Genomic DNA, 11,979 nt, shown 5'->3' on the forward strand with positions numbered 1-11,979 from the left:
TGTTTGTTGGTTTTGTTTTTGCGCATGTGCGTTGAGAGAAGCTGCCCAAACAAGCAAAAAACAAAACTGGATGAAGAAGAAAAAAATGGCGTGAGAGATGGACTTGTTGTAGCCTCGAAGTGACGGTTTTTTTTTTTTTTTTTTTTTGATGATTGCAGCATATAAGGGGCCCTTTCTTTTGATGCCTCTTCAATATATATATATATATATATGTTTATGTGTATGTGTATGTGTGTGCAATCTCTCCCTCTTTCTGGTGATTTAACGATGGAAGATGATGTTTGTTTAGGAGGGCGCCGGGAATTCAGCGACGTTTTCTAAAATGCCGACTGGTCCGTCAGTGACGCTGCAAAGAGTTCACGGGATCACGCCGCTTGTGACGGCCAATCTCATTCCGCTTCCTTCCACGACCAGCACCCCGCTAGCGGGCAAAGGTGTACGACCATCACCGGTCTCATGTGAGACACTCAGCAAAACAGCAACTCCTAGCAGTGTTGCTGCAGAGAACGCATCCAACAGTCACTTAAAAAACGGCAGCTTCACTTCTAACCGCATGGTCGCCTTGGGGGAAATTTTCACGGAAGCGTCAGAGATGGCGAGAACAGGGGGCTTACCAGAACGAAGGGACCCCTGCACTTTTGTCTCTAAGCGTATTGTGTCAAACAAAAAAAATTATATACCCGAAGTTTTCGTTTCGTGGCCGCGCTTTGCGAGTGATGATGACCCACGAATTATGGATGAAGCCACGTCCAGAAAAGGTGGCCCTCAGTCCATTGATGGAACACCCAGCAACTCTTTCAGCAGTGTTACAGACGAGTGTGTTGCCGTTCGAGTCCCATGTCATGACGACCATTTTAAACAGGTCCATGACATTCGTGGAATAAAGTCGGGCTCATTGCCGCCGACTAAAGCTTTGGAATTGACGGGTACTGTTCCTACGAGGGAAGAGACAAATCCCGGTTTGCATGTTTCTTCATTCAATACGATTTCGTCTACTCCACACCCTTCTCGAGATAAGTGCTTCAGTGTGTCACACGTGGCCTTCCCCGTTACAGTCAGGGATAGACAAAATTTGTCGCTCATGACAGCCAAAAGCACTACTTTTGAGCGTCGCACGGTGAATACCCGTTCACCGCGCGTTGTGATGCGGGAAGAGTGAAAAGCGCCCGAAGCCAAACCGCAGGGAAGGAAAGAGAGAACGGGCAACAGTAAGGACGAGTTGTAGTCTCTCTCTCTCTCTCTCTCTGTGTGTGTGCGTTCTCAGCGGCCGTCACATTTATTTTTAACTGCCGTACCGCTGGAAAAAGCGATCAAGGCGTGAGTTTCCTTTTTTTTTTTTTTTTTTTGGCGTGTCTTCTGAAACATCTGGCGCTTGTGTGGGAGACTGACAGAAGTGGCAACGACAGTGGGTTGGAGAGCGTGCCCAGAACCCTGCGACGCCATGAGAATCTGTCTTTGGGCTCGCCGGGTTCTGGCGGGCCATCATTGCGGGTGTCACAGGGAATGCTATCCACGATGTCCACAAACACACTGCGTACACGACGTCCTCCCGGTGTCTTGGGCAACTCAAGATGGGACAAGCGGATTTTGTATATTCAAGCGCGGGAACGGAAATAACTCTTTGGATAAATAACTGCGACACGCTCAGGCAACGGAAAGGAGAATGCGAAAAAAAAAAAGGGAGAATAGGTGCTGGGGGGTGGAAGAAGGAATGAATACCCCCGCTGAGGAAACCCGACGGCGTATCTGTAAATATGTTGTTGGGTCAGCCGCTTGTCAAGGGGAATGGGAAAATGAGAGCACGGAAAAGGCGAAAATAATTTTATGGGGAGTCCAACTGTGGATTTACATGCAAACGAAATTATCTAATATTTTTTTAATGAATAATTTCAAACAAGCAAACAAAAAAGAGATACAAAGGATGGGTCAATAAAAGAAGCAGAATGAGAGACAATTTAAACCCTGACAGCAGAGAGGGGAGAGGGGGGAGGAAGACGACATGGATTAACACTCTTTAGGATATGTTGTTTCCCTTCGACATATGTATGGGTTCCCCAATCTTGGCGACTCGGTTAAATTACAGAAAGACACAATTTTCATACGTTTACATGTATGTTTATATTGGTACAATTCTCTTTGCAAATGTATGCCATTTTTGATTTTTTCAAATTATAATGTGCGTGCTCCGTGCCTATGAGCGATGTGTGGCGCGCTCGTTAAATACGCCGAAAAACGCGAACGGATTTCAAAGAGTGGAGAAAAATCCACATGGCGACGCTTGAAGATGACAAATACGCATATATGTTGTGGGCGACGTATGTTTCTTGAGAAAATTGTGAAGGGAGCATGGATGATAATGAGGACTTGTCTATGACTCTCTTCTGGATGAAGGTTCTTATGTTGATTTATTTATTTATTTATTTTTTCGGTTCCACTCTGGTGAATTATGAACGAGCCGTGATTGAGCCTCAGGGAATTGGTGATTTCTTGACCTTGCCACCCTAACCTGCCCTTTGGCCCTCTTCGGACACGCCTCGCTGCGGGCTTCCCGGGCCATTGGATATGTGTGCAGAAGGCCCAAGGAAGCCGCCAATTTTTAACTGGCACGTGCGGGTAAAATGTATTATATTCATGTATACGATTTTTTTCCTTTTTTTTTTTTTTTTTTTTTTTTGGGACGTGCCAACTGTTGGGGAATTGCTTGACCTGTTTACATTTCTTTGTGTGTAAGCTGGATGTTTATTTTTTGTTTGTTTGTTTCGTCAAGCGGCAACTTATTTGTGGGAAATATTTAAATGTTTGGTGACTATTTGTTTTGTATTGTTTTGCTTTTATTTCTGCTTATTTTTTACTTATCTTTTTCTTTTTTTGGGTTGAAGCCCTCCCCCCTGCCAATGATGACTGCTCCGCGCCTTTTGCGTTGGAGGAAATACTCTTTAGAGGAACAGAAGGAAGAAGAAGAAAAAAAAAAAAAAAAGGATAAATATTTATTTGATATATGAAAACGAACAGGTGTTAAAAGAGCACAGGGAAAAAGTACGGGAGAAACATGTCCTGGGAACAGGAGAATGCCTCCAAGAAGCATTTGGAAAGGGCATAAGTTTTTTTTTTTTTTTTTGCGTCAATTACCCACTTTTATTTATTTATTTATTATTTGACGACGGTGATTCCGTTGTTTTTTCTTTTTTTTTTTTTTTTTTTTTTTTTTTTTCTTTTTTCTTCTTTTTGATCCATTGACCTTCAGGCCGTTTCTCGTTGACACATCGCGCGAGAAGAAAATATTTTTGTGTTGTTGTTTTTTTCTCGTTTTTGTTTTTTCTGAAGGGGATTGGACGAGTGGAGGTTGTGTGTATTGTGGCTTGTGTTTTGTTGTTGTTTCTTGTGGTGCCGTGGAAGTTTTTATGGCTTTATTCCGGTCTTTTTGTAGCCTCATGGTCATCTCCGTTCCTGCTCACTCACACACACGTTTTCTTTCTCCCTCACTTTCCTTTTTTTCGTTTTGAATGGAAAGGCTTTGGAGGAGACGATGCATCGGCGGGCGAAGGAAAAGCGTTCGCCTTTAGTGAAGCGTGCAGGTGCGGGGCTGCCACCACCATCGCCAGTTGTGCCTTCTTCAGTGGCTTTGGATCGTGATGCCAAAGCACTGCAAGCGATGTTGCAGGAGATGGATGAAGTTTTTTGCGTTAATGACGGCGATAATGAGCGGCAACGGCGATTGCATCAGATAGGGGAGCAGCAGATGGCTTTACAGCGTCTCTGCGAGGCAGCACTCCAACAAGAGGAACGTCTCAATGGTGCCGCAGTGCGCCATAAGGCGGCCAATGAGTTTGCGGACGACAGGCCCGTTGATGCGGGCATTGTGTTAACCCCACGCTCCCTGGAAAGTTTTTCGACTTATGGCGATCCGGGTGCAACGGGGATGGGGCGCAGCGCAAGCCGCAACGAAACTGGCTCGCAGATTATTTCAGCGCCACCCTTACCATTGTGCGAACTAACCAAAGAGGCTTCTGCCACCAGAAATACGGCAGCATCTTTTTGTAGCTATCGACGTCGCATGCCGCCGGCACATATAGAATCTCCTGCAGTGGCGACCGTTTCTGCCGGTATAACGTTGGGGCGGACTTCATTACCTCCCTTGTCCTCGCCAGCTTTAGATGAGGACGTTGCGTTAGAGGAAGACAGACGTCTCATTGAGGAATTTTTGGGTGTGATGCAAGTAGAATCCACTCATCCGTATGCGGCAGTGGGGAACGAGAGGAGAGATTTGGTTAAAGAGGTTGTGCCAAAGCTGAAACTTCAACGTTTTAGTTGGAACCGGGGTACTACTCACAATACCCCTGTGAATTCCAGTCCTCTCGCCCGGGATGCATCGCACGAGGAAAATTTTGATGTGAGGGAGGAGGAGCAATTGCTAAAACGTATCATGCAGAAGGAGCCAAGGCCCCCAGAAGAGCCGTTACAGGGCGCCCACGCGGGTTCCGTCTCTCGTTCTAGCGATGTTCCGAAAGACGTGAAACGTCCCACACCCAAAAAGGAAAAAATGTTGCACGGGGAAGAGAGGAGTTTCTCCACACTATCCGGTACGAATGCGGCACCGAGTCACAAAAGCGGTAAGCTTTGCCTCACAGCTGGACCACTCAATGGGGAACGTATAGCTACGGGTCCCGAAAAGGAAAATTATGAAGATGTGAAGTTTACCCATGCCGGCGAGATTCAAGAGTTGTTAAGGAAAAATGGGGAACTGCAGAAGGAAATTGAAGCACAAGATGTTGCCCTTCGGGATTTGACGCAAAAAACAGAAAGTCTTGCCCGCCATCTTGTCAATTCCATGCGAGAGCGCAACAAACTTCATTCAAGTGTGGAGCGACTAGAAGAATCACTTGCACGCGCAAATTCCGAGCTTAGAAGGTTTCAAAGGGTGGTCGAGGAGCAGAACAAAGTGTCTTGTGGTGTGGATGTATGGCGTGCGACTGCGCATGCCAAGGAGCGTGAGTTGCGTATTTGCGAGGAAGAACTCAGTCTTCTGCGTGGTATCGTTGAGCAACGTGTCATGCGCTCTGGAAACGTGGTGATGCAACAGGCAGGTAGCACGGCTCTCGCTCAGGTGAAGAGCGATGTAGAGGATCTAATTATTGAACTTGCCTCCGCGCATGTTCTTAGGCGTGAGGCTGAAATACATGCGGAACGCGTCTCAGAAGAGCTCGAGGCTGCGCAGTCACACATACAACTGATTGATAATCGTTTGGCCGAGGCGGAGAAGATTGTGGCATTCCAGAGATTGCAGGAGATGCGGGAACGTCTTCTGTCTGGCAATGATATGTCACTGGCTCTGCCTTCATTGCCGACATTGCCATCTTTTTCGATGCTATTGGAAGGTAATGTTGCAGCGTGGCCGATAGACGCCCGACGTGAAATTGCACGTCTAGCGAACTATGTGGAGAGTCTTGTGGCACAGCATGCTGAAAGCGATCGTTACGCCGAGTTAAGACTGTCGGAAATACGACGAGAAAATGAAGAGCTTCGTGAGCGGTGTCGGGCATACGAATCCGGAGTGAAGAAATTGGAGGACGAAACCGAGACAATTCGGCGGGAAAGGATGATGTGGAAGTTGAGCGAACAGCGCTGGCAACAACTGCTTTTAGATGTGCAGGAGGATGCAGCGCTTGTCACGGATTTGTTGCAGAACAGAGTAAAGGGTGCGGAGAAGTTTCTGGACTTTCTGACGGTGCCTCATGTGGAACATGAACTGAAGACAGAGATGGAGGCGTTTTTGAAGAACGCAATGCGTGACTGGGATACGGCTGTACGTTTTACCACGGCGCTACAACGCATGGAAATTGGTAGCTCAGAGCTGCAGAAACAAGAATGGACGGAGAAATTCCCACTGTCGACCGCCACCAGAACACGAAGAGAATTTGTCTTGCAGGCAATCGAGACGGCGATGGCGCAGAAGGCGTCATCGAGTTGTGCTTCAACACAACCTAAGCCACCAAAAGAGGGTCAGCGCCTTCTTGCACCTGACCCGGCCTCTTTGCCCCCGTCACTTTTTCTATCTCGTACGCCCATCACGCAGAATGTAACGACGGTGGTTGATGATGAAAAGTGGAAGGAAAAATTGGAGGGTGTTAGCTGGCCATTGCATGCCCCTGAGGTGAAGCCACGGGGTCTTTCGCCGCCACGCCCATCATTCACTGAAGGAGAGTCTGTCGTTACTCGCGATGACAAGTACCAGACTGAACGGCATCGTCGGGAAGGCGTACCGATGAAGAGAGTGGAGCCACTTCAACCTCCTGCTGTGAGTCCACGCGAGTCTCTGACACAACCTTTGAAGGATCGAGAAATTCCCCTTTTTCCCCACCACTATGATCACTGGAAAATTAGAGAGGTATCTCCAACCAGAGAGATGCGTCATCCTCAGTCACGTGAAGGAAAAAAGCGTTTCCCATTTACGCCCAAAAGGGAGGAATTGAGCTTCAAAAATCTGCCAGAGGACGAAGGAACTCAGCGTGACTCAGCCATTGTGGTGACGCCCGCCGAGTCCTCTCACGGCAGCAAGGGAATTGAGGTTTTTGTATCAGGGGCCATCCTCAAAGAAGAGGGCATAGCAGATTCAACGGGAAATGAAGAGGCTGTTGTGCCTCCTGTTCATTCCTTATCAACCTGTGCAACCGAAACGCGGACGAATTGTAGTCAGGAGGTCGAAGATGTGGCCGAGCCACCTGGCCGTGAGGGTAATGCAGGCCTACGCAGTGTCACCCCAACGACGCCGGTCGTTCCCGCCGTCACCAGTACTAACACTTTTTTTATAGCCGCAGTCAAGACAGTTGAGGGTTGTGTTTTAAGTGGTGAGGAACCACGTCTGCAGACAGCGTTGGGGCAGCGCCTGCAAAGAGATGATGCTAGTGAAAAGTTAGGGCAAGCTCCAAACTCCGCGGACATAAGGGGTAACAAGGATTTTCCGACAATTTTGTTTCCTGATTCCATGCTTGAGAGCAAGAAGAATAAGAAAAAATTAAACAAATTAAGCAGGGAAGATTGGAATGATGATGTAGATGATGCCAACAACGAACCACGGTTACATTTGGCGGCACCTATTCGAAGGAGCGATCAGACGGAAAAGGTTTTCCAGCATGAGAATTCAAGCTCTTATTCACCCATGGAGAAGTCTAAAGAGGAACCATTGATGAATGAGCCGAACAGAGCGGATGACACGGAGAAAGAAATGAGCCCCATTCTTTCCTTAAACAGTAAGACTAAGCCGATGGCAATGCCAGATGTTCGAGAGAGCATTAGGGGAAGTTCCGGGCACGTACCAGCTCTTTCGCGTTCATTGCTTGACACGCAACAGAGTCGTCTTGCTCCTTCACTACAGGAGCCACGGCAATTTACTTGCAAGACGCCTGTCACCCAAAAACTCTCGGAGGAGGCGGAAACGGCAGTACAGAATTCTTTCACAGAGGAATCGGTGGCAGTTCTACAAGAGACAGAAAAAGAAACCGCACCGGTAGTGGGAGAATCCTCCGATCCGGGTGGACGACGCCGGCCATCGGCGGTGATGGACTTCCCATCACTTCGTCACTCGGCCCTTGGTCCCGGTGGGCGAAGGCAACTAGACGTACAGAAAATATAGGCGATACAATGCCTGTAGTGCGCCCGAATGGGCCAAGTTGGGCGGTCAGGTGAGGACAGGAGTGAGGAGTTTTGACCTGCCAATGTGTGTACCATATTAAAACATATTTGCTTGTTTGTCTGGCTATACTCCAGAGTGCAATTCTTGCTCTTTGTATTATTATTGTTGTTATCATCATTATTTTTTGGTGAGTATGGCTCGAATATGGAAAATAAGAATTCTACGTTCCCCCAATATCTCTTTTGTTTGTTTGTTTGAGTGCGGTGAAGCAGGCTTTCTATCCTTGCTTTCTTTTGTTTCATGCATATGCCTTTCTTCCCATAGGGGGGGGATATAATAGCAACAAGAAGAAGGAGGTGGAGTGTGTGTTGAACAATCTTGCTGTTGCCTTTAAATATTTATCAGGGACACACCCACACGCGTTGTATTTAATTCGGCAGAAGGATTACTTTTGAATGGCGGAGGGTAAGACAACGAAGGCCACAGCGGCTTTGTCGTCGTCATCCTCGTCGACATCAGGGGCAGAACGACGAAAGCCCCTCGAAGATGTTATTTTATCCCCAGAGTTAACGCATTGCCCTTTAACTCCGAAGCTTTATTTGGTGGGTGGAGGAGAACATGCTGAGGCTCGACAAACACGATTGCGTAGTCAAGGTGCTACACGACAACACAAGAAAAGGACGGATCAAAAGCTTACAAAACGCTTGTTGAAGGCACGAGGAATAAAACGGAAAGATGAGGATGATATGACAAAGCATCGTGTCACGGAAAAAGCTGCCATTTCATCCTCTGCGACATCGAGTGAGAAACAGGCAGAAAGTAGCGCAATCTCTGAACGTGACTCGTTGCTGGAGAGGTTGCGAGAAAAAGAGCGTCAGTTTGATGAGAAAATTACAGCGCTTGACGAAACACTTTCGTGCGCTGAAAGGGGCCGCCTGCAGCGAGACAGCATTATTGATGGCCTCCGCGCGGAGGTGACACGTCTGCGGGCACAGCTGGAGCTTGCCGCTGGCGCCAAGAGCCAGGCAGATGAGCTTCGTGAAAAGATTCTAAAGGAGAGAACAGTGGCGCTGGAGGAGGCGCATGCGAAGATAGAGGCACTTCACGATACCATTCGTGAAAAGAATCAGCGGATAAAGCATTTAGAAAGCGAGTTAAAGCTGCGGCAGGCCGCCATTGCTGCTCAACCTCAACAAAAGTTGGTAGTCACAACGACGGCGGAACGGGTAAAAGTGCCGCAGCTGCAAAAACAGGAAGAGCAAAAACAAGGGATGCTGCGAACGCTTAGCCCAAATGTTGTTAGCTTGGAAGAACGAGAGCGAGAACGACGTAAACGCGAGCAATATAGTGCCAATTTGCGGGCACTACAGGAAGAGGTTCAGGCGCTTGAACAACGCTACAACATCACCCGAAACGAGAAGAACGCCCTGGACGAAGAGAATTATGCGCTTCGCTCCAAACTGGAAGCCATTCAGGAGGAAATCGAAACACGTGTGGCTGGAGCCGTGAAAGCCATGCAAAGCCACGTGGACCAGAAGCGTGAACTTGAGGCTGAGGTATTAGCCACCCGTCTCGGTATGGCGCGGTTGCTTCGACTTCTCAGTGAGGTACCAGAGATGCGGCGATACCTGCGGGCGACCGCCATTGATGATGACATGCTCTTCACTGGATACACACTTGCGGCTGCAACAAGTGACCGGAAGGCAATAAGCGAAAATGCAGGGCATCCCCATTATCAGAGACGACGCAATGGTGGCTTGTCTACGCTGGCCGCTGGAACCGGTGTTGATGATGGTGTCTATGGTGGGAGCTTAATGCCGTGGTCAAGCAATATATACCTAAATGGCAAGTGGTACAGAAAATTGCAAGACATCATCGATGACGAGAACAATTTTCTACGTAGCAGGAAGATTTGTATTGGCGATCTGGAGGGTGCCGCGCGTTGCGGTCGAGGAGGGGGAGATGGTCCCCCACGTCTTCCGCCAGCTTCTGATGTGTTACAAGGCCGTCAAAATGACAAGGACTTTTGGATTCCGTATGCCGTTTTTGTAGAGGCTCAGAAGTTTAAAAATCGTTACTTCCCAGCTCTCAGCTATGAATGTTTTTATCCCTTCCTTATTGCTGTCAACCAGGTATGGAACGAAAAGACGAAACGTCGTGTGGCGATAGAGACCCGGCGACGCCTCTATCTGCAGCAGCAAAAACAAGAACAAGAAAAACGTCACCGTGCAGCAAAGGAGCAGACGGATGATGCCTTTTACTCCAATGATTGCTTGCGTCAAATGTCTTCATCGGCCCTGAGTTTTCAGCAGCAACTTCAACAGTTGCGACATGAGGTGCGCCGACGGGTAACGGGAAAAAATAGCCTTGAATTGTTCCATGCGTATGATTATTTGATAAAGTGTGCCTTGAAGCATCTGCGGGAGGTTCAGGAGGAGCACGCTGCTCTGTTGAAGCGAAATCAATATTCATTAAGGTCCGTGTGCGTCCCAAAAGAAGAACATATTGATGAGGAAGACAAGGAGCGCATGATAAACGAGGAAGGGGGAGTGGGTATAGTTGATTTTGGCAATGAAGCCTTTTTCCTCCTGCGGCGTGCACTCTCAGCGCTTGCAGAGGAAGTTCGGGAGATTAGTGAGCGTTCCGCGTCACGTATTGAGGCTTCCTGTCGAGACATGCAGGAGTTTCTCGGAGCATTGCGAGACCAGAAGCTTCGGACAATTTCATTTCAGGAACAACAACAACAACGGTTGGGAGAGGGAGACAGTGCTGTTCTCTTGCGCACGCAAACATTAGATTCCGTTCCGGTGTCAACTTTGCTTCGTGTCATTGAGGGAGTACTTGATTTTGTGGACGAGGTGCAGCGGGAGGTGCTTGCGGCACGGAATGCCATGTCTCGATGTGCAACACAAGCAGACGAGAAATCGGAGCTTCTCTTTACACCTGCTGCTGTAGATGATGGGAGCGGAGCCGAATATGGTGAAGAAGAAGACGAGTTGGAGATGGCGATGGACGGTTAAAAACAATATCCGAAGGGGTGGCGAGGAAGGCGGCAAGTTGTTTCATGGCCCTCTTGATGTTGGAAGTGCGATGGCCTGTTGAAAATATGTATTACATGGTAGAATTGATGGGAATTGTGGCCTAGAGATAGAGTATTTTGTCCAGTACATTACACGGTGGGGAGGGCAAACAAAGAAGGCGGGGAAGAGATTCTCTTGTGGCGTTTCTGCGTGCCGCGGAGAAATTTTTTCTCGTTTGTTGCTGAAGAATTACTTCTCCCTCCAAGCACAAAAGAGGGGCGGGAGTGTTGGCTTGACTGGTGGGGAAGCGGAAGTGAATCTGGTAGGATATTCCTGCGTTTTTTTTTGGAGTGCATACGGGAATAACGATGCTGCTGCTTTTTGTTGTTGTTGCTTTGTTTTTGTTTGAATTGCTGCAGGGGAGGGGAAAAACAAAAAAAAAAGAAGAAGAAGAAAAAAAAAAAAAAGGAACGCCATAATCACCGACAACAAAGCAAAAGAGGAAAAAGAAAAGTACCAAAAATAGGTAAAAGGGGGATGAACAATATTGCAAACTTGCTTCGGGCTCAGACGGGAGGAGGGAATGCACGCGCAGTGCCGACGGAGGATTTGCGCGACACGGCCGAAACGGTTCAGATCTCCTCCCTTGCACTGCTAAAGATGCTTTTGCACGGCCGGGCGGGGGTGCCACTGGAGGTTATGGGGCTTATGATAGGCGAGCAGGTTGACAACTACACAATCCGCGTGACGGATGTATTTTCTATGCCCCAAACGGCGACTGGCCAGTCCGTCGAGGCGGTGGACCCAGAGTACCAGGTACACATGCTAGACAAACTCTCTGTTGTGGGCCGTTCTGAGAAGGTCGTCGGGTGGTACCACAGTCACCCCGGCTTTGGTTGCTGGCTTTCTGGGGAGGATGTAATGACGGCAGGCAACTATGAACAATTGACCCCACGGAGTGTTTCTGTCGTGATTGATCCCATTCAGTCGGTCCGTGGAAAAGTCGTAATTGATGCCTTTCGCACCACCAAAGATGCGCTTATGGGAGGAAGAAACATGTACGAAGAGCCGCGTCAAACCACAAGCAACCTCGGCTGGCTGACACGACCGTCGCCCGTTGCGTTGACCCGTGGTCTTGACCGTGATTACTATAGCCTTGCCATCACATTCCGAAAGAAGAATCATGAGTTGGCGTTGCTGTTAAACGTCTACAAAAAGGGTTGGCAAGAAGGTTTCCGTCTTGAAAACATGGAGAAATTTGACCGACAGACGATACGGGAAAAAATCCGTACATTGGCATCGCTCGCAGGGCAGTCGGAGCGTTTATGC

The 11,979-nt window shown here is 48.3% G+C and overlaps 4 protein-coding genes across 4 annotated transcripts, besides 10 other annotated features; all 4 read left to right on the forward strand.

Annotated features, from left to right (window-relative positions):
• Positions 1-11,979: part of a sequence feature (heterozygous, Esmeraldo-like haplotype) that runs on past the window's edge.
• Positions 127-147: a microsatellite.
• Positions 193-230: a microsatellite.
• On the forward strand, positions 323-1,159 carry Tc00.1047053503697.40 (uncharacterized protein; the record flags this gene model as incomplete). The annotated part of the gene is made up of 1 exon (XM_809764.1): positions 323-1,159. The coding sequence occupies one exon, from the start codon at positions 323-325 to the stop codon at positions 1,157-1,159; it is 837 nt and encodes a 278-aa protein (XP_814857.1).
• Positions 1,226-1,246: a microsatellite.
• Positions 2,404-2,423: a microsatellite.
• Positions 2,642-2,674: a microsatellite.
• Positions 2,939-2,980: a repeat region.
• Positions 3,134-3,156: a sequence feature (AT_rich).
• Positions 3,176-3,227: a microsatellite.
• On the forward strand, positions 3,527-7,630 carry Tc00.1047053503697.30 (hypothetical protein, conserved; the record flags this gene model as incomplete). Its single annotated transcript, XM_809763.1, has 1 exon — positions 3,527-7,630. The coding sequence occupies one exon, from the start codon at positions 3,527-3,529 to the stop codon at positions 7,628-7,630; it is 4,104 nt and encodes a 1,367-aa protein (XP_814856.1).
• On the forward strand, positions 8,086-10,650 carry Tc00.1047053503697.20 (hypothetical protein, conserved; the record flags this gene model as incomplete). Its single annotated transcript, XM_809762.1, has 1 exon — positions 8,086-10,650. One exon carries the CDS (start codon positions 8,086-8,088, stop codon positions 10,648-10,650), a length of 2,565 nt encoding a protein of 854 aa, XP_814855.1.
• Positions 11,078-11,117: a microsatellite.
• Tc00.1047053503697.9 (proteasome regulatory non-ATPase subunit 11, putative) lies at positions 11,188-11,979 on the forward strand (the record flags this gene model as incomplete). The annotated part of the gene is made up of 1 exon (XM_809774.1): positions 11,188-11,979. A coding segment is annotated over one exon (792 nt), but the record flags the coding sequence as incomplete, so codon positions are not given.

Source organism: Trypanosoma cruzi, genomic scaffold, assembly GCF_000209065.1.
Source record: "Trypanosoma cruzi strain CL Brener 1047053516313 genomic scaffold, whole genome shotgun sequence".
NCBI lineage: Eukaryota > Euglenozoa > Kinetoplastea > Trypanosomatida > Trypanosomatidae > Trypanosoma > Trypanosoma cruzi.